Source organism: Aptenodytes patagonicus, chromosome W, assembly GCF_965638725.1.
Source record: "Aptenodytes patagonicus chromosome W, bAptPat1.pri.cur, whole genome shotgun sequence".
Lineage (NCBI taxonomy): Eukaryota > Metazoa > Chordata > Aves > Sphenisciformes > Spheniscidae > Aptenodytes > Aptenodytes patagonicus.
In genome coordinates, this window is record NC_134981.1 from 38,259,495 (window position 1) to 38,286,639 (window position 27,145).

Here is a 27,145-nt window from a genome sequence, read left to right on the forward strand (position 1 = left end):
ACTGGCAGATGAAAATTCCAAATTACCTACTTCACCTTTTGGGGAGGGAAGAAGGAGAAACTGTATAACTATGGTTTACGTTAAAACTCTAAAAGAAGCTGTCCATGCAAGTAGACATTCAAACAGATCTGTCAGTGTTATCACGTACATACAGCCCAGAAGAGCAGAGGAAGGAAGACAGCCTTCACGAAATTAAACTTTTCTCTGGTGTAACTATACAAGCAATGAATTCTTAGAAATAAGGTCTGATTGCACCATGGCTTGTTAAAAAAAATAAAAAAGACTTGTAAGTCATACCTAAACAAATCAGGAGATGATTATCAACTATTACAAACTATAAAAAAAGAAAAAAGTGTTCTGTGTTTAAGCCACTTCACTTAAACCAGTTCCTCACAAACAGTGAGGCTAAAACAGAGATACTGTGTGTTTGTATCTTGGAACACGTTCTTAGGGATCTCAGCAGTTCTTCCTGCTCTAGGCATTGAAGTTTCTGACAAAGCATGAGAAGTCTGTAACTTCCTGCTTTGCAAAACTATCAAAATGACTAAATCACTTTTTCAACGTTTAACAGGCAGACAGGAACAGATTACTTCACCTAGATGTTGAGAGTGTTTCATTAGCACACTGAAAAATGGTACCTCAGCTATAAAGGAAAGCTGACAGCAAAATTAAAAATAAACAAAAAAAAACCCACCCCAAACTCCTGAAAGCATCAACAACAAAAAAGCAATCTCTTCAAGGCCTAAACAGAACAGGACTAGACATTGGTCAAGAAAGATGCATTCTCATGCTTTATCCAAAACAAATACAAAAAAAGAGAAATTTCAATACACATATGAAAGTTGTATATGCCATAACACAGACTGCATGAAGACAAAGAGAGTTACTAACGGAAGTTAAAAGAAGGCTTCATAAGGACTCCTTCCCATGCAGAAGTGGGGAATGAAAAAACATTTTGCAGAAGTCAGCTGCATGCATTCGGTTTCTCTTATCTGGCTAAGAAAAAAATCCTTCTCTTTCCTGTGTAGCATGCAAAACCTTTGAAACTCAGTTCATGGGAGGCAGAAACCTGGAAAACAAAAGTTATTTTCAAGTGCTGTCCTAATGTCTGAGCATGTTTTATGAAGCAATTACTTTTCTACGGATTGTTACATTCAAAAAACCAAAATGGTTGGTTTGGACAATGTAGAAATACAGCTGTCTGTTAAAACAATTATAAAAAGGGAAATGCGTGCACAACAAGTCTTACATTACTTTTTCACTGAATTGTTATGCATAGCACAGTACACAGTTGACTCAATTTAAAGTACATAATAGTTAAACTTAATAGATACAATCAGCACAGAACTGAATTTTACTATACCATATGATCTGTAGCATTCCAGCTTCTCCTTAGACGACTCAAGTAATAAACAATTTACTACAATAGAGCCATTAAGAACACAACAGGAAGCATCTAGCTGGAGTACTTTGTTTCCTCACACTGCAGAACACAATCACTAGGACCGTTCTCTGCAGTAAGCATTTGGTCACTTTGCATCAAGTCCACAGCAAACTTACCATCAGCTAAAGATTCAGCTGCATGAAGTAAGCTAAAAAAGTAAAAGGTGCTTGTTGCCTGCAATTTATCTCAGACTGCTTTTACAGCAGTAGTTTTAAAAGTTCATTTAGGAGCAACAAACTCAGATCAGTTTTTTTTTTTAGGGAAAGTTATTTTATAGTTCGCAAAGCACAAATATTTCTTATAAAATTATCCTCCTTACAACAAAAAAAAATCTTGTGTCATTCACATGTAATACATCTAGTTGAAAGTGATACAGTAAAGACGACATTAACTAAATCGGGAGATGTTACTACGTAAGTAGCAGCTGGCTGTTCGATTTGCGACTTACAAGCTCCAGTTTCACAAGGCATTACAAAGTAAACTACTTAAGATCCATAGGATATAGATATTCTTTATCCATAGGACAGCATACCATACTCTGCTCAATCCAGGACGCAATAAGCAGAGAGATGCTCACATTTATGAAACAGCATTAATTTAAAAGCAGTGTTCTTACTGAGAAGAGAACACATGAAATCTAGCCCATGCATGAAAGTGTTGCCAACAAAAATGATGATTAACATGTGAAGCAACTTAGCTATCTGGAAGTTTTATTTTAGTTTACTCAATCGAAATATCTGTAGTTTTTCTCCCTTATGAAAGGCAGCAGACTTCAAATGTATGACAACAATAAGAAAAATAAAGTTTTACGTCTAATTTAACACAACATACAAGTGCCACTAGTGTCTGGGGTGGTAATGGGGTGGGGGGAGAAAGAGTTATCCTTGTTTGAATCTTGTTTCTAGTTTTGTATATTCACCAATTAGTACAATTAAAAGGAATCAAGATGACATTCCACTGTATACGTGCTGTGGTTTAACCTCAGTGGGCAACTGAGTACCACACAGCCGCTCGCTCACTCCCCCCAACCCCCCGGTTGGGATGGGGGAGAGAATTGGAAGAGCACAAGTGAGAAAAACTCATGGGTTGAGATAAGAACAGTTTAATAATTGAAATAAAATGATAATAACAATACTAATAATGTAATAAAAACACTAAAACAGAAAGCAAGTGATGCACAGTACAATTGCTCACCACCCGCCGACTGATGCCCAGCCAGTCCCCGAGCAGCGGCCCCCCCGGCCAGCTTTCCCCAGTTTATGTACTGAGCATGACGTCACATGGTATGGAATGTCCCTTTGGCCAGTTTGGCTGTGCCCCCTCCCAGCTTCTTGTGCACCTTCAGCCTTCTCAGTCAGTAGAACATGGGAAGCTGAAAAGTCCTTGGCTAGTGTAAGCATTACCTAGCAACAACTAAAACATCGGTGCATTATCAACATTGTTCTCATCCTACATCCAAAACACAGCACTGTACCAGCTACTAGGAAGGAAATTAACTCTATCCCTGCCGAAACCAGGACAATATCCACCCCTTATTCTATACCATCTACGTCATGCTCAAGTCTCACATTTTCCAGTACATTTTCATTAATCACCACCCCCTTTTCCCGTTTTTTTGTAATATATACACACACACACACAGAGATATCATTCCCTTCGTCTATGTGCCATCCCTCTAAAATGTTCGGTGAGTTCATTTAGTCCATGACTTCGGGCTCCATCTGTCATAATAATCTTCCAGGGCAGGAAAAATGGAGATGGTATGTGGTGTTGGATTGTTCCATGTTGAAGTCAGTTCTGGTACCATCATCACTGTGCTTTGCTTGGTTTCACTGAAGTTATTCTTCATTAGTCTGGGTGATTCTTATTGTAATAACATTAGTATGGCATATAATATTATTAGTATGATTAGTATATCTGTGTATTATTAGTATAACTATTATAACTATAATTAGTACTTAACATCACATAATTCAGATCATTGGCTATTCTCACCCAAAATCAAATCCCCTTGAGGTACACATCGGACTTCCCCATCCTTCCGCATTATCCACCAAGTGCACCCAGGTCCTTGAGCAAAAGCAGTCCCACGGATGGGTTTGCCTTTGCCCGAGGCAGGAATAACCCAGACTGTCTTCCCCAACATATTTTTTATGTGCACTACAGGAACTTTATTCCCATCTACAGTACGTAAAAGTTCTGACTGGGCAGGGCCTGCTCGATTGGCAGATCCCCTCGTGTTGACTAACCAGGTGGCCTTTGCTAAATGTGTGTCCCAATGTTTGAATGTCCCGCCACCTATTGCTCTCAGCATGGTCTTTAACAGTCCATTGTATCATTAAATTTTCCCAGAGGCTGGTGCATGACAGGGGATGTGATACACCCACTCAATGCCGTGCTCTTTGGCCCAGGTGTCTATGAGGTTGTTTCGGAAATGAGTCCCGTTGTCTGACTCAATTCTTTCTGGGGTGCCATGTTGCCATAGGACTTGCTTTTCAAGGCCCAGGATAGTGTTCCGGGCAGTGGCATGGGGCACGGGATATGTTTCCAGCCATCTGGTGGTTGCCTCCACCATTGTAAGCACGTGGCGCTTGCCTTGGCGGGTTTGTGGGAGTGTGATATACTCAATCTGCCAGGCCTCCCCATATTTATATTTCAGCCATCGTCCTCCATACCAGAGAAGCTTTAACCGCTTGGCTTGCTTGATTGCAGCACATGTTTCACATTCATGGATAACCTGCGCAACAGTGTCCATGGTCAAGTCCACCCCTCGATCACGAGCCCATCTGTATGTTGCATCTCTTCCTTGGTGACCTGAGGTGTCATGGGCCCACCGAGCTAGAAATAATTCACCCTTCTGTTGCCAGTCCAGATCCACCTGAGCCACTTCAACCTTAGCAGCCTGATCCACCTGCTGGCTGTTTTGATGTTCTTCAGTGGCCCGACTCTTGGGTACGTGAGCATCTACGTGACGGACTTTTACAACCAGGTTCTCCACCCGGGCAGCAATATCTTGCCACAATGCGGCAGCCCAGATGGGTTTGCCTCTGCGCTGCCAGTTGCTCTGCTTCCATTGCTGCAACCACCCCCACAGGGCATTTGCCACCATCCATGAGTCAGTAGAGAGATAGAGCACTGGCCACTTTTCTCGGTCAGCAATGTCTAAAGCCAGCTGGATGGCCTTTACTTCTGCAAATTGGCTCGATTCACCTTCTCCTTCAGCAGTTTCTGCAACTTGTCGCATGGGACTCCATACAGCAGCTTTCCACCTCCGATGCTTTCCCACAAGACGACAGGACCCATCAGTGAACAGGGCATATTGCTTCTCATTTTCTGGTAGTTCATTATACATTGGGGCCTCCTCAGCAAGCATCACCTCCTCCTCTGGCAATATTCCAAAGTCTTTGCCCTCTGGCCAATCCGTGATCACTTCCAGGATTCCTGGGCGACTGGGGTTTCCTATTCGAGCCTGTTGTGTGATCAGTGCGACCCACTTACTCCATGTAGCATCAGTTGCATGATGGGTACAGGGGATCCTCCCCTTGAACATCCAGCCTAGCACCAGCAGTCGGGGTGCCAGGAGGAGCTGTGCTCCAGTGCCGATCACTTCTGAAGCAGCTCGCACCCCTTCATATGCTGCCAATATCTCTTTTTCAGTTGGAGTATAGCGGGCCTCGGATCCTCTGTATCCCCGACTCCAAAACCCTAGGGGTCGACCTCGAGTGTCCCCCGGTGCTTTCTGCCAGAGGCTCCAGGTAGGGCCATTCTCCCCGGCTGCGGTGTAGAGCACTTTTTTTACATCTTGTCCGGCCCGGACCGGCCCCAGGGCTACTGCATGAACTATCTCCTCTTTAATTTGTTCAAAAGCTTGTCGTTGCTCAGGGCCCCATTTGAAATCGTTCTTCTTTCGGGTCACTTGATAGAGAGGGTTTACAATCAGACTGTAATTTGGAATGTGCATTCTCCAAAAACCCACAACGCCTAAGAAAGCTTGTGTTTCCTTTTTGCTAGTTGGTGGAGACATGGCTGTTATTTTGTTGATCACATCCATTGGGATCTGACGACGTCCATCTTGCCATTTTCTTCCTAAAAACTGGATCTCCTGTGCAGGTCCCTTGAACTTACTTTGTTTTATGGCAAAACCAGCCTTCAGCAGGATTTGGACTATTTCCTTCCCTTTTTCAAAAACTTCTCCTGCTGTGTTGCCCCACACGATGATGTCATCAATGTATTGCAGGTGTTCTGGAGCACCACCCTGTTCCAGTGCAGTCTGGATCAGTCCATGGCAAATGGTGGGGCTGTGTTTCCGCCCCTGGGGCAGTCAGTTCCAGGTGTACTGGACGCCCCTCCAAGTGAAAGCAAACTGTGGCCTGCACTCTGCTGCCAAAGGGATTGAGAAAAACGCATTAGCGATATCAACTGTGGCACACCACTTGGCTGCCTTTGACTCCAGCTCGTATTGAAGTTCTAGCATGTCCGGCACGGCAGCACTCAGCGGTGGCGTGACTTCATTTAGGCCACGATAGTCTACTGTTAGTCTCCACTCTCCATTAGACTTCCACACTGGCCATATGGGACTGTTAAAGGGTGAGCGAGTCTTGCTGATCACTCCTTGGCTCTCCAGTCGACAAATCAGCTCATGAATGGGAATCAAGGAGTCCTGGTTGGTGCGATATTGCCACTGGTGCACTGTGGTGGTAGCGATTGGCACCTGTTGGTCTTCAACCTTCAGCAACCCCACAACAGAGGGGTCCTCCGAGAGACCAGGCAAGGTGGACGGCTGTTTAATTTCCTCCATCTCCAAGGCAGCTATACCAAAAGCCCACCGGTACCCTTTTGGGTCCTTGAAATACCCTCTCCTGAGGTAGTCTATGCCAAGGATGCACGGAGCCTCTGGGCCAGTCACAATGGGGTGCTTCTGCCACCCATTCCCAGTTAGGCTCACTTCGGCTTCCAATACAGTTAGCTGTTGGGATCCCCCCGTCACCCCAGAAATACAGATGGGTTCTGCCCCTATATAGTTTGATGGCATTAGGGTACACTGTGCACCGGTGTCTACTAGAGCCTTATACTCCTGTGGGTCTGATGTGCCAGGCCACCGAATCCACACAGTCCAGGAAACCCGGTTGTCCCTTTCCTCCCCCTGGCTGGAGGCAGGGCCCCTCTAGTCCTCATCACAGTACTCATTTCTCATTTCTTGTAAATACGAGTCAGAAGCCTCTCCATTAAGATCAGGAGTAAGATCAGCCCTTCTACTCTGTCTGGGGAACTGCCCGCTGGAAACTGGAGCAGCAATTTTCCTGGAAGAACCTCTTTCTGTGATTGTTTTCCCTTGCACCTCACGTATCTGTGCCTCTAGGGCTGAGGTAGGTTTTCCATCCCACTTCCTCATGTCCTCTCCATGGTCACACAGGTAAAACCATAGGGTGCCCCGTGGTGTGTACCCTTTATATTCTCTCTCTTGAGCAAAAGAACGCTCGGTAGGCATGGGCCAGGCCCCAGCACGTTGCAATGATCTGCATCTCTCTAGAGTTGCCAGGGTGACAGCGTACTTTGTTCAAGTGTTCTACTAACTTTTCAGGATTCTGCACTTGCTCAGGGGTGAAGTTCCAAAACACTGGGGGTGCCCATTGGCCTAGGTGCTTGCCCATCTTGTCCCACACACCCTGCCACTCGTAACTATTCAGCCTTGGGGCAGATCTCTGGATGATATTCTTAAATTGCTTAATGACTTTAGACAAAACCGAAACAATATTCCCAAGAAGTATTAATAGAAGTATCTTAACTACCCAAGGATGTTCAAAATACTGAAAAGTTACTGTAATAAAGGAGGAAACATCATAGAAGAAGGTAGTGACACTGCCATTCTCTATTTCCTCCGTAAAAAAAACTCTCAGAGGAAGAACTGTAATTGCTAGTTGTCTCCACGAAGTGGTATCCGAAGTACAGTAATGGCTTCATTACGAAACTCATACCAAATTATGCCCAAGATCAATGTTTTAAAAATAAACCTCCCAAGCGGAACATCACCAATCACTGCAGACCACAGCAAACTGCAAAAACCAACACCAATCTCTAACGTGTACAGCAAAAAAAGGAGCACAATGCAGCTTAGACAAATCAATATCGAGAACAGAGGAACCAACATTGTGGCCCACAACTGTTAACAGATATAAATTCCTTAATACGCTCTCGTTAATCTGTTATTACCTCAAACCCTTCGAGCCCCACATTAGGCGCTAAAAAGGACTGTCGTGGTTTAACCTCAGTCAGCAACTAAGCACCACACAGCTGCTCCCTCACTCCTCCCCGCCCCCGGTGGGATGGGGGAGAGAATTGGAAGAGCACAAGTGAGAAAAACTCGTGGGTTGAGATAAAAACAGTTCAATAATTGAAATAAAATGCTAATAATAATAATAATACTACACAAAGCAAGTGATGCACAGTACAATTGCTCACCACCCACCGACCGATGCCCAGCCAGTCCCCGAGCAGTGGCCCCCCCGGCCAGCTTTCCCCCAGTTTATGTACTGAGCATGATGTCACATGGTATGGAATATCCCTTTGGCCAGTTTGGGTCAGCTGTCCTGGCTGTGCCCCCCTCCCAGCTTCTTGTGCACCTGCAGCCTTCTCAGTCAGTAGAGCATGGGAAGCTCAGAAGTCCTTGACTAGCATAAGCACTACCTAGCAACAACTAAAACATGGGTGTGTTATCAACATTGTTCTCATCTGAAATCCAAAACACAAAACACAGCATTGTACCAGCTACTAGGAAGGAAATTAACTCTATCCCTGCCAAAACCAGGACAATACCCCTTCAGTGTCTCACAAATTAATTTTATCATTAAAAGCAAGTCTTCTAGTATAAAATACACTGTTGTCTTTTGATCTGATTGCAAGATATTAGAGCTACTATAGTATTAATGGCAGCCCCACAAATCAATCAAGCAATTCTATCTAAGCAAGCAAACAATTGACACAATCTTGAAAGACAAACAAAAAGGTCTTGAAACAATATCAGAAAAAATTTAAAGAAATCAGTCTAGCACCTGGCCTCGCTCTCTCCCCCCCAACCCAACCTATATATTCTTCTCTTGCACTTTATTCTGTGAAAGTACTCCCAAACTTTCTAGCTAACATTACATTAGTTTAAAAGAAATCATATTCAGATTATTGATATCTCAGAACTGTCACTTGTGCCAGAGGTATGTGCCCAAGTTTGCTGGTAAACTCCTTGCTTATTAATAGGCAATGAAATGAATTGAGACAGGAGACTAGAGCACTGTTTTTGTAGAAAGTGCTGAAAATCAGCCATGACAAGGATACTTCAAGACGATTTAGGCATTTTTGTCAAGTAATTCCTGATACAGGCAATTATGCCATACTATCGTAATTCTTACAATATTCTTCTCAAAGATTAAAAAAAAAAAGATGGAATACTAGGCTGAATCTGTGAAATAGGTTTAAAAAAGCCATATTTGTTTCCCACTTTTTTTAAACCCTTACTCTTTAAAAGCGGCTTCCAGATTTCTCACTTCATAGCAAATACTGTGTTTTTATGCCAGTATATCTAGGACACCTTTCTAACTCAGGTATGAAATGTAATGTAAATGGCTATCTGATGGAAAATTTCATACCAATGTGCAGGTTAAGATTTCTACATCTGCAATGAAAGCAAACTCCATAATTCCATAATTTATCCGATTTTAAAAGCTTAAGAAAATATCCCAGAAAATAATAAAACTAAGTACTTTGTAGGACCTGCTTGGTAGTAGACACTATTCAAAAATATTTTATGAATTTAAGGGGTTTTTAATTACAGTATTAGACCTAGCACAGGTGCAATTAAGGAAGAACACATGCTTTATTTTTAAAATCTTATGTTTGAAACCCATCTATATAATTTTGCATCTAGTGGCCTCATTTATTTCAGGGAAGTTTTCAGTTAGATTTTGCTTATATTCAGAAAATAAGATTTAATTATCCTTTGTCTTGCAAGAACAGCATTATTTAATTTGGCATTCCTTGAGGGTCTGTGCTTTTGGGGGAAAAAGCTAAAACCAGAAACCCCCCTCCCAAAAAATCTAGTACAATTCCTAATTACAGAAATATTTTCTCCTTAACTTTTACCCTACTGTTTACTGCTGTAAAGAACAATGAATGGAAAATACTTGAAACATACAACAAAGGTAAACCCAGAAGAATAGGCCATAAATGACAATGCTGAACCAGCTCCAGAGTTTCAGTAAAGCCAAGACCTGTCTCTCTTCCTCTCTACACCCTACTGTCAGAAACAAATCCCTACCAACACAAACTACAAGTTTTGAGGCTGGCTGAAAAACCATTTTCTCTTGCAAAAAGTCGAAAAGCCTCATCATTTGCAAGCTTTGCCATTTTACTTTGGGACTAAGCTAGAAGTGAGTTCCTCAGCCACTTCACAACACTAAATTCACCAATTGAGATACTCTTTGTCCTGAAGTTTTAACAGGAATTTTAACAGGAATTTCTGAAAGTAATGCATACGTTCCTACAGGAAGTATTTACTTCAATTTATTACCAGTTTCTCATGAAGATTCTCCAGTAGTTTTGAACACCATGATGTCCTAAAATAAGAAAGGCACCAAGCGAATCTGTGCTTTCAAGTGTGTCTTAGCTTTCAGGAGCTTTTCTAGTTCATTTTATTTCAGTGGTCTAAGGGAAGATTAAACTAATGTTGACTGAATTTTGTATTTCTGTTCAAAACCATCTCATAATTTCTTAATGCAGTAACAAATTCTGGTCCATTAAAGTGATGGCCTTAAAAAACCTTATTGGTTTTCAAATTAGTGAATAAAAGCCAGCTAGTCTCTCTTCAAAAACATTTAACAAAAAGCATTTCAAGCAATTTATGTATTTTGAGAAAAGTAAAATTTTGGTATTATTCTTGGAAGATTCTTAACCACTTCCAACTTAAAATGTTATTTGCATTATTAATTTGATGTTATGCAATCAATCCTAAAAAAGCCAGAATAAACCACATCACTTCAAGCAAACTGGCTGATAAACAGTCTTCAGTAAGTTTGTTCCCATTGCCAGCTTCAGAAAAAACAGAGCATTACATTTCTGGATAAGGTGAAAGACTACCAGTGGCTGCTGTTCTGGATTGTTCCCCTCCCTGTCTTCACATTACAAGAGCTTCCCAATTCATATGAAAGTATCCATAGAAACAATTTAGTTTTCTAAAGCATCAAGCCTCCCAGAGCTGTTAAATGTGAAGCCTAAATTTGGAAAGCGTTTAAGTAACTAATTCTATATTTCAGCTGTATTTAAAATCCAACCTTCATCTTCTGCATAAGCAAATCTAAATCAAAGAGGGCACAGCAAAAAAAACCAGAAGATGCATTCATTTTCAGAAAACACAAATTAAATACCAACAAGAGAAATTCAAAACTATTAATTGCAATTTAAAAGAAATTTGAATAACTCAAGTGATTTGTTTTGTATGAACATTCCAGAATAAGAATGTTTTAAAACTCCAATCTTAAAAAACCAAAACACTGAATAAGGGATATGACAGTTACTTTGAAAAAAGCCTAACCACTGGGAAAATGAGCCTACAATGAATAAGAATTCAAGTGGATATAAAAAACTGAACAAGAAACATGAACTCATAGGAGTTATACCTATTAAGGTATAATATGAGAGCAAAACATTTTCATCAGTTGCTACTTGTTGAGAAAACAACACAACTCTTCTCCATTACCTAAACAACAAGTTTCTGTTAAAAGAAGTTACTTTCACTACCTTCGACTCACTCTCTCCCCTTAAGTCAACATAAGTTTTAGTGATCTGTGTGTTTGGCTCACTAGAAGTTTTGGTACAGTTTGTGATCCTGCTATTCAAATACCAGCATGTACTTAAGGCACAGGTGAGGCCCGACTCACCCAATCCTTTTTGGTTTTTTGATTTGATGAAGCACAAACTTATTTCTGTCCAAACCAATTTCTGTAATTTTCTGTACACTCAGTTAGGCTAAAGTATCTTCACATTGTAAAAATCTAATCTTACACTTTTTGACCTGTGCATCTTTGTGACTATTTTTTTCTTCCTTCTGAAGCAAGTTATTAGTTGCTCACTCTTTCTACTAGACTTATTAGACCAATCTACAATTTTTAAGCTGACTTTATTTGCAAGCAGCCATAACTGTCTTACTCAAAATCAAGTGAAACGAAAATAAAGAGCTAATATCTTCAAGAACATGCATTCTTATTTGGAAAGATCAAATTGTCAGATCTGCCTTATAAGCTTTCCTCCAAAAATTTCATAGGTATTTTATGCAGAAATAGTCATAAGTGAAATATTTCAATAAGTTGCATGTTATCCACACTTTCAATCCATTTGAGAATTTAAAAATAGAATCCATATAAAAATTAGTATTAACCTAAAGCAGGATGTTTTGGTTGGTTTTTTTTTAAGCAACACATTTAAAGATAAGAAACAGGAAAAAAATTCCACACACCACTTTTTGCATATACTTTTCAGCAATACAGGAAAAGACTGACGAAGTGGTTATCTGCTAAATTTCCTCTAACAAATATCAACTAAAACCTGAATTTAACTTCAGTGCAACAATACTGAAAGAAAACAAAACAAAGATGAAAAATGCGTTGTATATGCCAATATTCGAACATTATACTCAACTAGACTGTAACATAGCAAAGCTACAGTAATGTAGTGAACTGAAACTTAGAAAAGAACAAAATTAAGGCTGATTATTCCTGTCATGCAAGTCATATTAAACTAGATCTGCTAATTTAAACTGAAAGACAAAAGCCTAGCAAAAAAATGGGCTATAGCCATAAAACAGCACTAAGGTCAATTGTCTTCACTTTCTGACCTTTTTTACATTATTACATACAAGAATGAAGCAGAATCAAAATGCACAATATTCTAGCCTACCTTTTAATCAGTATCTGCCCTACTGAATTGAGAATTTAATGTATGGTCAAACTGCTTATGGAAGACTCTCAACCTGCACTTCCCTCCCACCTTCTTACAAAGCTAGGAGAAGCTAAGTATCTCTTACCAAAACAAGCAGCACTTGGCACACACCTTTGAGAAAGCCAGGCAACGCGTGATAACTACTGTAGTTTGTATGTTCATATGTTCACAAGAGTGGCACCCCAGACTGTCACAGCATTCTCATTCTCCTTAAGGTACAACTAGAGCTGTTGCGACTTCCCAAAATATTCTTGTTCAACACAACCTCACCTGAAAAGAAAGCCTTCTAATGCTTTCAGCTAATGATGCATCCAATTAAGACATTACCAAAAATATTAGGAAATATTTGTGTAGGGGATGGAAAAGGACAGGAAAGAGTCTTCTGAGGTTAAGAGTTTCCTTACAGTAGTCTTTTGACCACTCTTTAATTCCTTATATGAAATGTTAGTTTTTACCTCTTCATGTGAGCATTTTCGGTTCTGTCATGTTACTGGTTTCTGAAGAACTCCCACAAAACACTCCAGGCAAGAAGTTGCCAAACTGTGATATGTATATGACCAGTAGTATTCATTATACTTCAAAAAGGCACATGGCCTGGGAAAGAGGTACCCACCATTGGCAATAGTGACAATTATAGCAAAACCCTTTATGAGCTCTCTCCATTCAGAAATCTTGCCTCTTTAGCTGTGTTAATTACTATCAGCTAGTTTGGTTTTGATGGAATATAAGACAACTTTGCATTTTGTTAAAATATTTTAAAGGAGTTATAAAAACTATCCACAACATATAATGCATAACTTCACAGTGAGGGTTTAAAAAGTTACTTAAAATTTTAAGTTCAAGGTCAGGAAATCCAAGTTTGTAACATGAAGAGTTGATCATTGTAACACGAAGAGTTGATCATCTGCTGAAACAATATGAAAGCCTATGAGATGTTATGCAGATGTTCCATCTCTGCCATTACATCTTATATTACCTTTAAGAGATTGTGTATATATTTATATAATTTAGATAAGTATATATATGCACGCACACACAAACACATAAAATAGATACTACTAATGATCTCCTTTAGTCACATTCCTTACTCTCTATAAGCTAGGACTGACTTGAAGCAGTAATACCTACTATAGCAATGAGAGAGTCATTAAAAGAGTGGGAAATAAGAGTGTAAGGTTTCACTGAACCAGCTTAAGAAAGGGGAAATAACACCCCTCGTTACAGAGGAAATCTCTTTCACCCAAAGGAAATCAATAACAACTGAATCTGAAGTCATTCCCTGAGGTGCCACTAAGAAAGCTTTTACTCATCAGCTGTGATTCAATATAAGAAAGGATAAAGAAGCAACAAATTAAACAGGTGATTGCCAAGCAGTCTGACCAGCTTGGCAGCTGTACTGGTTTATAGTCCTATTTGTGACCACCCTGCTGTGTTATGACTCTTCTGAATGGACTTTCAACCTTAGAGTTAGAAACAACTTGTGTTAACACAACTTAGTAAGAAGTCTATTCCATAATTTGTCTGATTATTACAAATTCATAATCCAATTTCATTTTCCCTACTTTGCTACAGAATACAGGTTCTACTTTAAAAGAATGAAAAAAGTGGAAAAACCCACACCTCTTACAACTCTGGAAGGTGCTTTAGTTTAATTGCATTGCCACATATTAAGAGATTACAAGAGGAATCTTATATCAAATCAATGTATGATCAGAATGTCTTAAAATTTAACTACTGTCACTGAAACACATTTGAAATATGCAGATTTTAAGGTCAATGAAAAGCATACTATTCTGAAAGACCTTCGGATAAGTGTCTAAAAAAAAGCATTTTTTTTAACACACAGATAAGTTCATTTCCGAGTTAATCAAATATTCAAAGATTAAGCAAACATTTGTGATCACTGAAGATGGCTTAGACTCATTTTACTTCTTACCATAAAGACTTGTATCACAATAACAGCCTCTCAAAAATGGGAGAATAACTTTAACTGAGAAAGCAGTCTCACTTCTTTAAACAGGTGCATAAAGTGCTTTTCAAATCACTATGAAACTACATCACATATATAGAGACCAGAATTAAAAACTAGTTTCCAGGAAACACTGGTGGAACTATAGGTGGAAAAAGTCAGCGTATGAAACAAGTCACGCCCTTGTGTCTTACTAATAGACTGTTTATGGAAATACTTTTCTCAACAGGTTAACCTTATACTAGGTACTAGAAGCAGCCTGGCTGTGAACTGGAAGCTGAAGACTCATATCACCCATTGACTTAATTGCTACACTAAACTTACAGGCAATAAGATGCAGAATCTGACTAGGGTGACTGAGCCCCCAAGTCCATGCAGACATCAGAAGGAAGACACACCTTTGAAATGGAATTGGAACAAGGCTGACTTCAGTCCGGACTGCACAGGACAAGTAAAGAACACACTTTCACATAATTCTATCCTGGAAAACTAAAGGTGCTTGCATAGTCAGTCACATTTCTAACAACATGTAATATATGAACATTCAGATATAGGACCCAAACAGTATCTCTGACCACTGCAGATGTGAAAGTATTGACTTTTCCTAAGACAGCCTTCCCATCTACTTGCTTAATGTCTGGGTTAAGTATTAGCCAGCCAGCCATGCATCTACACAAAGTTAGAAGCAAGGTGCTATATGACTATGGAATAGCACAATTCTCAGTACTTCTACTGACTGCCCATTCACAGCTTCTGAAGGACTAATGTAGTTAAACTGAAATAGTTAAACTTTTAAACTCATGTAATTATAGATTTTAGTGACTGCAAATAAGCATACAGTAACCCAACAAATCCTTATCAAAAGTTGTCATGGTAAGAACTAGCTACATTAACCACTTCCTTCATGAGAGCCAGCTTTTCCCCCTCCCAGTTATAAAAACATGCCATTTATTTGAACATGGAAAGGTAGTAACAGTGCTAGACCCACGTTGTCTTATTTCCTGTTAGGTATCAAAATGCAGGCCTTACCACAATAAGGTTCAGAAATGCAACGAAGCAGACATTGGACCTTCAGGAGAGAAAGTGAGATGTTGGTTCTCTAAAGTGAGCTTACAGGGGAAAAAAGAGCAAGTGTTACATAATCTTTTTTAATTTTCTGAAACTGATTGTAAAGAAACCTGAAAGATTATATAGACTGTTACTGAAATGCCAAAAACCTTGGCCAATTATCATAACTACAATGATAATATCAACTGCTTTTATGCTTACCCACTAATTTTTTTGTGGTTTCAAGAAAAAAAGTTTAAAAGTTTCTTTAGGGCAAAATCCATAGGCCTGCTCTGTGCCTCCACCAAATCATAAATTTATTTTTCATCACGTTCACTGTATAAGTGTTTTGAAATCTGGAGGCAACTGTGTCTTCTCCCCCAAAATTTTACTGAAAATACTTAATGGCAAAAAAAGAGCCTGTCCTTAAGGTACCAGCTCCCATAACACAAGCTGTGTTCTCCCCACAGAGGGGAGACAGAGCACAGCTGATCCCAACTAGTATAACTAGTAGAGCTCTTTTGCACAGATGACAATGTTTCACAGATCTGAAAATGCAGCAATTGCATAAATCAGTCCTCCATCTATTTTTGGCTTTGTTCCAAGCCAGTTTACCTACTTACCAGTTGTGCAAATCAGGGAGATGTATAGACCTTTTGGCTCCAAGATCAGAGAAACTTTGTGTACATTTTATACCAATGATAACGGGAGAAGGTTAATTTATTCAGTAGTCTTTCCCTTACAAGCATTAATTGGAACAGAGCTGAATTATTTCCCAATAAGTCAGAACAAGCAAATAGTATTTTTTTCCCCAAAAAAAGTCTTACGACTCCTTAAGTATAGCTATTTATAGTTAAAAAGGTCCTAGGCTTATTAAAGACAAAAAGAAAAACTATCATGTTCTTACTTTTGACAACTCTCACTGTTATATCTTTTGAATCAGGGTTTTAATCATAAACTTGCTCTTTAGATATTTCACAAATCAGCATGTACCAAAATACTATCAGCATGGCCTAGGCAAAAGCAACCCAAGAGTGCTAAACATACATAAATTTAAACACATTTATATGTGGAGATTCTGTTAGACCCAGTAGGTCTTGCAATTTGTAATACATGCTACACTACCAGATCTTGCATCCTTCTTTTCCCCAAGCTCTATAGGCACCTCCTGCCTGAAGCATCAGAGATGGTCTGCCTCACTAATCTTATGAGCCCCATACCAGGTTTTTACGTAGCTGAGGGTCACAAGATGCACAGCACTTACCTAGTCATTGCAAGCACAACAGGCTTCATGCTAGCATCACCCTGCTGCCAGTAGCTTGATAGAGTTGATGAGCAGAGAAGCTTCAGTCAGAACCCTGCAACAGTTACATGTAACTCCAAGGTGGGCATAGTGGTAATTCAGGTCCTGATTTTCCTCTGAATTGGGATTCAGGTTTTGAACGAAACCCAGATCAGAGAAGTTTCACCTACTCAGTGATAAACCTTGCTTCATCTCAACCTAAGGCGCCAATACCACAAATTGGCTAGATACACAAGAAGTGAACACTTGCTCAAAAGAATACCAATAAAGCCTATAAGGCTCCACCATTGCATAAGGGTTTTACTAGAGGGTCACTCACAAGATTAAAACATGTATTTTTGTTTAGGTCCCGGCTATTTATGGTTATTTAGGTCTCAAATATTTATGCATATGTTCATGTTGTTAAAGACAACAGAACTACTTATGCATACAGCTAAGCTGCTGCCTAGAAAAAAATTTTTTTTTTTTTTAATTATTTGCCAATTCAGAAAGTCAGAGACCCATTTTGATGAAGCTCCTATGGAACTTTGTCTACACAGTAGAAGCTGGCAGATTTCCTACTAGTTCCCCTTGCTAGCTCTTCAGGGGTCCACCCTGTGGGTTGAAAGGAAGCCAAAAGCCTAAAAGTTCTGGCTACGCTCTCCCTTACAGTCTTGATTCCCAGGGTCTACAAGTGGCCTGTCCTGGCACTGGACCTCTATTCCCATTTGCAGTCAATTTTAAAAATATAGGAATGCAACTCATACATAGCTGATTTCAAAATACCAAAGCCATTGTCCTTCCCCACTTGGCTTTGCTGGGCATTCTCACTAGTGGCAGAACTGTAAAATACTGCCACAAACATACAGCTCAGAGCAGGTCAGAACAAGCAAACAGTAGAGCATACTAATTTTCTACTGAGGTACTAAGGGGAATTATATGCTTCAGCATATTTACCAGGACAAGATGGTTTACCGTTGTACCTGAACATGCTGGAACTTAACCACAGGCTTAAAAGACAAAACTGAAGATACAGTAGCACTGTTCCTCTTTACCATACAGACACATAACTTTCTAAAGAGCTAATCTATACTTTAAAATTTTCAATATAACTAGCAATTTCAAGACCAAGTATACTCCAAATGAGTTTAGAAAGATGAACATTAAACAGTTTCATTAGTTTAACCAAATCTTTCCCTTATTTTCTCTAGTGATATTAAAGACAGTACCTTTCTGAGAAATGCCAGAGTTTTCATAAAGGTTTGTGATGTTATTAGTAAACTTACATTATATAGAATATCCCAAGAGCAACAGCCAAGGAAAGCTACTGACACTGATGCATTTGGTAGACAGTAAACATTTGAATGAGATGTCATCAAGACCTCTCTCATGGACATCTCATAGGGCAACTTTCAGCTCAAAGCCTTCCAGCAGTTTTTTTTTTTTTTCTTCTTCAGAAAGGCAAGTCCAGCTTCCATTGTAGAAGAGTTTAGGACTGCAGTCTGCAAGCTCTGACTTCTTTTATCTTGGACAGAAAAAAGCTTGGCCTGAGAAATTCTTTTGGGCTGAAATGTGCACCCCAGATACAAGGAAACAGTTCATATTTATTCTACTGATCTGCTGCTTTCTAACCCTTTTCCCCATGTTTTCCCAAGAGAGTCACTTGGGCCCATCTGCCTTTGAAGTACCTACACAAGGAAAAAGCCTTCTTTTTAAGAATTGAATCCTTCACTACCAACAATAAAGCCAAAATGAGTGACAACAGTAACCATTTTGAATGGAGGCATGCTGACCCACAGCAGAAGCCAAAAGCAATGGCCAGGCATTACACCACTGTAACCTACTGCAACAATTCTAGATTGCCCCGTATCATCACCTAAACCAAATACTTCGTCAATCATTAATATTTCTCCTCGCTCAGCTTGTTGAAGGTATCCGCGTATGTCAGTTTACAATACTTAACACATCCTTACATGAAAGCACCTTCCTACTTTGCGCAGATGGAAGACTTCTTAGTTTAACACAAAATATTTTATTACTCAATTCCCCTGATGGGGATTATCTGCCGCCTTCCCACAAGAAAAAGGTAGTTTGAGTGTCAGTCTGCATGTCAGTCTTCACAGTGAGAGAAACCAAATAGATCAGTCATCCAATCTTTTCTATATTAGTTTGGCACAATGCACTTCTAAAATTACAACCCCGAAGACTATCTGCATTGCTCTCTGCCAGAGATCTGCATGGCTTAAGGAGTTCCATTTTATGCCTTCTTGTACACAAGGCAGGAGGTGGGGTGGGGAAGCTCCTTCTCCTCCCTCTTCCTGTAACACCAGCTTAAAACAAATACAGAGAACAGTCTGCATGTCTTCAAGACCTCTTCCAGATGTACCCCTGCTCTTCCTCTGGGAAGGATAAGAAACATGCAGTTGCAACTCAGAGCAAGTTCTTGTCAGGGGAAGAAACTGAAACTCTCAGTTATTTTTAGGAAGATGTTTGAAGAAGGCGTGAACAAGCCTGTGTGGAGCAGAAGGTACCAGTGCAGGAGATCCTGGCCCTAACCTTGGAGGTTCAAAGAGAAAGCTAGTTCTGCTTGTTACAGTGACCTTGCTGGAAGCCACAACTGCAGGGCAGGCAGCAAAGAGCGTGGCTGTGTTTGCTTGGCAGTATGGAAGAACTAGTTTCTGTGCTTATAACTGAAAAGCTAGTAGAAACCCAAGTGCCCCTGTGCTTCCTACTGGCTGGGGCATCTGATGTGCCTGCAGAGCACAGGAAACCTACTGTATTGAACTGTTAATTACAAATAAAAGGAGAACTTACAGTTAAAGAGACAGAACAAATTCATGTCTGTTCTATATTTACAGAGGAGCTCATTTTCCAGAACTATATGCAGACATTATTGAAATAACTTTTTAAAAATAAACTTATGCATATTAATATAGTTTTAAGAGAAACTCCATCCAGCCCCACTGTTTAAAAACCAGCTGTTCACATTTCCATTTCAAGTTTGAACTTCCTGACAATGCATTTCACACAACTATAGGAACCATCACCTATGTTTTATTTATATAAATAACCCAACAAAATTAATAAGCAATATGGATACTTAATATGGGAGATTCTTTCAATTTTTTTTTTTTTTAAGAACACATTAGCATGGAAGCTCACTGTAACAGTGCTAATCACAACTGCAATATTTTCTTACACTAAGCAAACAAGTCTTTAGTCATAGGCTAGGCATCTGTAGAGATATTTACCTCAGTGAAAAAACCAAAAGTTTCAGATGTATTTTATGGGAACATTTAAGATACTGATTACATATGTGGTGGTAAGTTAAAACTTGCAACAAGAGAAAAAAATGAAAGTAATATTAGTATCATACCTGGCAACTCTGCAGTCTAAAAACATAAAAAAAGTTTAAAAAGTGTAAAATATTTATAAACTGAGAAAACTGTCACTGACTACACATGAATTTTCAAAGTACATATTCAGCAACCAGAAATTAGAGTACTGTCATAAATCAAAGCAATTAGAATATTGTCTTAACCATGACAATAGACAAATACTTGCCTGCTAGAGTGCATTAATCTGACAAGGTCAATAAACTCTACATGAACTGCAAACTGGAGGTCACTGCAAGTTTCACCACACATTTCAGATATTTGAATTTTTTATGCCTCTTCAGATACAGAACAGGTAAATATTACCTGAAGGTAATTGGGAGACCCTATTATCCACTAAGCTTTGATGCTTCCTTTTTTAAAGGATACAAAGGATTACCAAAATAAAATTCTGCAAGCATTTATTGGTAGTAGAATGGAAGGTAACACCGATTTGTTTAAAAAACACCAAAACTGTTTCTCAAATTGGTATTATCACAAATTAGATTTTTTTTCCTTCAACACCAAGCCCTTTCAGATGCTGAAAGAAACAATTCTGAAGATACAAGCATGATGGTCATAAAAAAAATCCTCAGAGCGTAAGAGGATATTTGACAGAAATAACTAGTGAAATGAAATGCATATCCATGGGTCAAAGTGAGGAGTATTAGTTGCATACCTTTGAGGGTTAACTACCAGCTCACAAAAGGACCTGATCATCATTGCTGACAGCTGAGCAAAGACTCATTTCAGTTTGCTCAAAAGCAAGATGACAGGATGCTCAAGAGGAGGATGGAAAAGAGCTCAGAAAACAAGATATCAGATGTGGTCAGATGTCAGCATGGTCTAGCAGACAGACCCATTTCTCCAGCACTCTACTCCCACCTTCCACAATAACCCTGGGTAAGTTACAGGGAGGTGCAGTATCAACAGCAGCATGTCAGCAATAAATACTGTGAAATCTATTGATGAGAAATACTAGGGAAGAATTGAAATCACCTGGTGTAATAGGTACATTAGTAGCCATTCCACTGCAAATTAGAATATTAGGACAAGAGAGATGAGAACACACAGTATTATGTAGTATTTCCATGACTTACAAGAATAGTTTACACTTCAGTGATACAAAAGAAACACCGAGACAGTGTGAAACAAGGGTAGACTGACTTGAATTTCAGTTTCATCTCATAGCAGAGAAACCAGAATATTCAATGACAAATTTTAAGTTTAAAGAAAACACCCCACTTTTTACAAACACCTTCAAATCCTTAGTCATCAGATGCTGAGCACTATCAAAAAATGGACATTCCTGAGCAAAATTAAGAGGGAGTGATGGTTTTATCAGCTTTTAAGACAATTTGAGAAGTATTTCATCAGTTTCCAGACAGAAGGTAAACAATTCCCAATTTCAAATGATTCTTAAGTATCAAGTAAATAGAGCTGCTGGGGTTTTTTTTCAGGACATTTTTCAGTCAAGATCCAACAAAACTGATCTTCTAAAAAAACAAGCAAAAAACCCCAACACACACACACCCCCACAAACCTATCTTATAGGAAAAAATAATCAAGGCTATTCACTACCAAGCAGGATTCTCCAGTTCTGCGGGGTGGTGAGACAGGAAATCAGAAGTGTCCTACAGGCAACAAGCTCAGCCTCCAGGTAAAGATAAGAAGGGAGGGAAGCAACAAAAAGCAACTTTCCACTTAACCACGTTCTCCTAGTCACCTAGAGACAAGTAATGAAGCCCTCTTAGAGACTTTCTGTCCACTTTGCCTCGAGCAAAAGAATGAACTGTAATTCTAGAGTTTTAAGTGAGAGCAGATAAAAAGTAAAATAAGACAACCCTTGGGTCTTCACAGAGAATCCGCCAAGAACAGAGATTAGCATTAGAAACTCCAGAACTCAAACCAGATCCATTCTCTTATCACCACGGCTGCTAAAAAACTAGCTTTACAAGTTTGTTTGAAGAACAGCTATGTGGCAACATATAATTTCTATTTTATACAAGCTTAAGCCAAGTTTCACCAATACTGGAAGCCAGCGAAAACCAATAGAAGCATTCCCACAGTCACCCCACCCAGCCACTTGTTTCCAACTCCCACCTCATCCTCTCCTGCACTGGGATAAACTTTTGCACAGCTGCACCATTACCTTTACTCCAACTTCAAACAATAACAAATGCATTAGCACAGTAAAAGATCTCATGAAGTTCAACCCCATCATTACAGAAGGAAAAACTGATCTTCAAAAGTATCTTGTACTCTACATGTTTGAGCTTTGGGTAAGACACAATTGCACACGTCTACACACTGGTATCACACTGAGCAGTACCTAGACTCCACTGAGTGACAGTGAAGACTGAACCTTTAGTATCACTAAATCCAATGAGACAGAAAGCTCCAGATTAGTTAGTTACAATCTATTTACTTTGCATAGGAACAAAGAAACTGCCATACCAGATCAAACCATTTAAGCAGAACCCTACCACTGCAATAACTAATAGTGATAAAAAACAGACACAGTAGAGGGTGACCCTCTTCCAAAAACATTCTCAAGCCACAGAGCACAGAAGAGGTAGGAGGTAAAACTTCTCTCACAGTAGTATTCAGCTTAAACTAGAAGCAGAAAATTCGGTGGCTTATTTAAGCAGACAGTGAAAGATATCCAGCATTATGGACTTAGTTAAAACACATAAAATTATATTTTACCTTAGCTATTCTTAGCCAAGGTAAATAAGCTATATTTTTTACCTTAGCTACATTCTGACAACATGAACTGAGAACATTATCATTTCAGTAAAAAAAGAGCACAAACCTTGGCCATACTGTGCTTTCACTGTACTTGCTCTCCCTCTGTTCCCACTCCACTGCCCAGTCCAATGCTCTGTTAATACATTCATGCCCTCCTTTGAAAGTCACCAAAGGTGTTACAAATTGATAAGCAGAGCTAAAATTGACAAGCTTTTAATAGTACACTTGTACATATAGTCAAAACTGCAGTTTCATAGTGTGTCTTTGGTATCTCTAGCAGGCATCAATGCAAACAGCAATTGCAGAAAATACAGCATAAATATCTACAAAGGTTGTCTTGCAGCTGAACTATTGACAAGTCTGCCATAGCTAGCATATGCATTTTCAAATTCACTTAGTTTTCACCCAAGTCACACAGTACATGGTTACTGTATGCAGAGGAGACTAATCACAGCATTTCCCACTTTTCATTATTATAAAAACAGGGTTATGGCAGTATAACTAATCCTGTACTCAGAGATGTAATAAGTCACCTACACCAATTTCAGACACAAATAAACATCACTTAAATGGTTTGAATGTTTTAGAGAATGTTGTTGAGGTCACAGAGGAGGTGCATTTTGCCTACATGGATTTGCCCAAATCAGAAGTTATAACTCAAGTTACAATAAATCATACTATAGTTCATAGAATCATTAAGGTTGGAAAAGACCTCTAAGATCATCGAGTCCAACCGTCAACCCAACACCACCATGCCCACTAAACCATGTCCCTAAGCGCCTCATCTACTCGTCTTTTAAATACCTCCAGGGATGGGGACTCAACCACTTCCCTGGGCAGCCTGTTCCAATGTTTAACCACTCTTTCAGTAAAGAAATTTTTCCTCATGTCCAATCTAAACCTCCCCTGGCGCAACTTGAGGCCATTTCCTCTCGTCCTATTAGTTATCACTGAACTCACTGTTAGGATCTTTTTCTATAAACCAAATCAATATACTGTCAGTATAGACATGGGATAAAAGGTCTGAAGTGCTTTATCTTGAAGCTGCATTTCCTAGTAAAACTCCCCCCTCCTCCTCTTACAGTGATATAAAAAGATAGCTTACAACATTCACAGCTTTTAGTGAAAATATTTGTTCTACTGCCCTGACAAGCAGAATGCTTGAGAGATTAAAGAGAAAAGGTAATATTTACATTTAGGACTTAACAGCAGAGTCAGTTTTCCTTCTCAGCTTCATTCTGAGGCTCATGCAGGTCTTCCAGCATAAACAGAAAATCTATTTAAAAAGAAAGTGACTGTAATAGAGACTGATAGGAAGACTTTGAAGCAAGCACAGTATCTTTTAAATGAACAGTATATCCTTACAGGAAAGTACAACTATTGTATTTAAAAACAGAACAGAAAACCTCCACATAATATATTATTTTTGATTATGCCCTTCAGTTCGCCTCTTAAATGTCTGGGCAACAGCTGCACGCACAAATTTTATGTGTAATCGCTAACTGCTACTCACATACAAATTAATCTCCCTCCTCCGGCTACAGCAAGTTAATATTACAACAAGGGCAGAGAGAGGTTTTAAATTCTTGATATAGCCTAACAAAGTAGTACTTTGTCTAACATCTATTTACTGGTAACACGACATACAGAATTACTGAGATATCCTATAAATGCTCATGTAGAGTATTTCTGAAGGAAAAAAAATAATTAACGCTGCCATGTATTTAAAATTATCGTGAATACAGTTGAAAAGTAGACTATCTCACTAAAATACTAAAGATAAAAGCACTTGGCATTTAGCATTTTCTATGCTTTGTTAACATTCTAAGACGAATGTGAGAGAGCATTTGGGGAGAAGGGTTTTAACTCATACACACACTCAAAACACTGATTTGTCCAAATGCAGGCACTTAAAAGTAAGCAAAACTGTCCATGTGAAAGGAAAAAAATCCACAGCTGCTCTGTCATTGCTGCTGTGGGACTGACTAGCAAGGATGGACTCAATGTTTCAGCATCAATGCGACATATATTGACCTTTCTGAACCTCTAATATTAAGCCTAACTCCCACTTACTATCACCAGGAGACTCCGAGTTGTTTTAAACGTGTTCCAACGCTGATTCTTTATTTTCCTTGAAAGCCATGAAACTGGATACAATTGTATTATGAGATACAGTACATTATAAATTCCCAACTCAAGAGACAAAGATGGTGCTGAGTCATAAAAAAAAAGCCCAAGATACTTGCTAAAATTCATACATGATTTTTTCTCCTCCTGAAACACTTAAGTATTTCCCACTAATCCTTCCTTAAATAGAGAGGCATTTCTTATATGTTAGGACCACACCATAGAGTATTTTTACATTGCCCTAGAAATAGACCAAAATCCATCAGAATTGCTGAAAATTCATATAAATAGGACGTTGGTCTAGAAACCAGTTTTTATTACAGTAGTCCCAAGATAAGTCAACCTTTAAAAAATATCCTTGATGTTTAACTGCCATAAGACACAACTAAAAAGAAGACACAAGCCATTTGTTCAAACTGGAACTAGATTTCTTATGAGGTTTAAATAATTAGCCAGACAAACTATAAGGCAGCACTAAAATAGGTCTTTTAATGTTAATACTAAGTCCTTAAACTACACAGTCCATATCATATAAAGCCTTACAAGAAATCCACATGAAATTATCAGCTTCACATCAAAATTACACCATCACTACTGCAGTGCCTTCCCACACACATACCAGTTAGACCTAGCAAGTACATATTAAAGCTGAAATGTGCTCTGAAGTACTTAACTGCTTCACCGTGGACATGTTCACTTTCACCCTGAATACTTCCACATATATCAAATAGGCATAGTATGAGTATAGTTCTATAAAACCTCAAGAAACTAGACTTATCAAATAACACACACGGAAGGCAAACAAGGACTACAAACACAAGGGCACTAAATGAAACCACTCAAATGTATCACCTAGACTGAACCACTACAAAATTACTTTCTCTCTGAAAAAGAGAGGGGACATTTATTTTTGAAAGCCTTCCTCCCCTCCCCCCCCCTTACTAAGAATAAAAGAAATCAGTTCCGCAATACCACGATGCTGCAAGTTAGAATTAGACTTCAGAGAAGTCCTTTTTCTTTTTTTAAAGAAAAAAAAATTAGAATTACTCAATTTTGTGCAGCAAACTGCTAGGAAAGTGCAGAAAGCGGTCAGGTACTCGGTGAGCACCCGAAGCAGAAAGCACAGCTGCCGCTTGAACCACGCCGCACCCTCGCGCCCTGCTCTGGCACCGAGGCGACAGAGCTGCAGAAGAGTTAACGGGCTCCACTCGCACCGAGATCCAAAGGCTGACGCATCCGACCCCGATCCCCGCCACCACCACCAACTCAAACTTCAAAGCCTTTTGGGACTCCGGCAGAAGTTAAACACAGAAGCACCCCCCAAGCGGCTCGGCTCCCGCGCAGCTAATCACCCGCTACACAGGGACGCGCCGCCCCGACCCGCTCCTCCGGCGCCGGCTGCTGGGCCCCGCGCAGCCCCGCACTGCTGACAGCTGCGGGCGGGCGGCCCGCGGGGCAGCCCGGCGGCCCCCCCCCTCAAGCACCGGTGCCTCCGCGCCCCAGGGGAAGGCGGCGGGCGAGGGCTGCCCGCCGCACCCCAGGCCCTGCACTCCGCGGGCAGCTCCCGCCGCCCCCACATCCGCTCCCGGCCAGGCGGCGGCCGGGCGCCCGCGGGGGAAGGGGAAGGGGAACGGGGCGCCCGAGCCCTCCCCACGGGAACAACCCCGCCGCCTCCACTGCCCCCCCCCCCCCGCCCCCCCTCACCTCGCGGTGGGGGACGGCTCCATCCTCCGCTCCGCAGCGGGGTCGGTCCCCGCCGGCAGCGGCTCCAGGAACTCGGCGCAGCGGCTGGGGGAGGCAGCCGGACTGGCGGGGCTGGAGCGCAGCCCGGGCAGGTAGTGGAGCAGCAGCGTCTCGGGAGGCTCCGGCGAAGAGGAGGAGGATGAGGAGGCGGCGAGGAAGAGGGGCGCCTCAGGCAACCGGTCCAGCTCCGCACTCCGCACTTTGCGCGGCTGCTTCCGTCTCCAGTCAGAGCGCTGCTCCCGGCAGCCGCCGCCGCCCGCCTCCCGCAGGAGCCCCCCACCGCTCCCGGCAACACTCCCCGCGCCCGCACCGCCCTTCAGGCTCCTAGCGGCGGCGGCTGCCTCCGCACTGTTACCCGAGGATAATCCCCACGACGAAGCGCGATTCGCCGCCGCCGCCGCCATTTTCTCTAGCGGATCACTAAAGGC

At 40.5% G+C, this 27,145-nt stretch overlaps 1 protein-coding gene across 2 annotated transcripts in view; it reads right to left on the reverse strand.

Moving 5' to 3' along the window:
* Positions 1-27,130, reverse strand: part of LOC143171983 (mitogen-activated protein kinase kinase kinase 1-like) — an 89,011-nt gene extending 61,881 nt beyond the window's left edge. The window contains exon 1 of one of the 2 annotated variants that reach the window (XM_076361175.1): positions 26,679-27,130. In XM_076361175.1, coding sequence (XP_076217290.1) covers positions 26,679-27,121 — 443 coding nt within the window. In that variant the 5' untranslated portion in view covers positions 27,122-27,130. Of the gene's footprint in view, positions 1-24,040; positions 24,056-26,678 lie in introns of those variants that run through there. The other variant, XM_076361174.1, reaches the window with a different exon arrangement.
* Between the last annotated feature and the right edge of the window lie 15 nt (positions 27,131-27,145).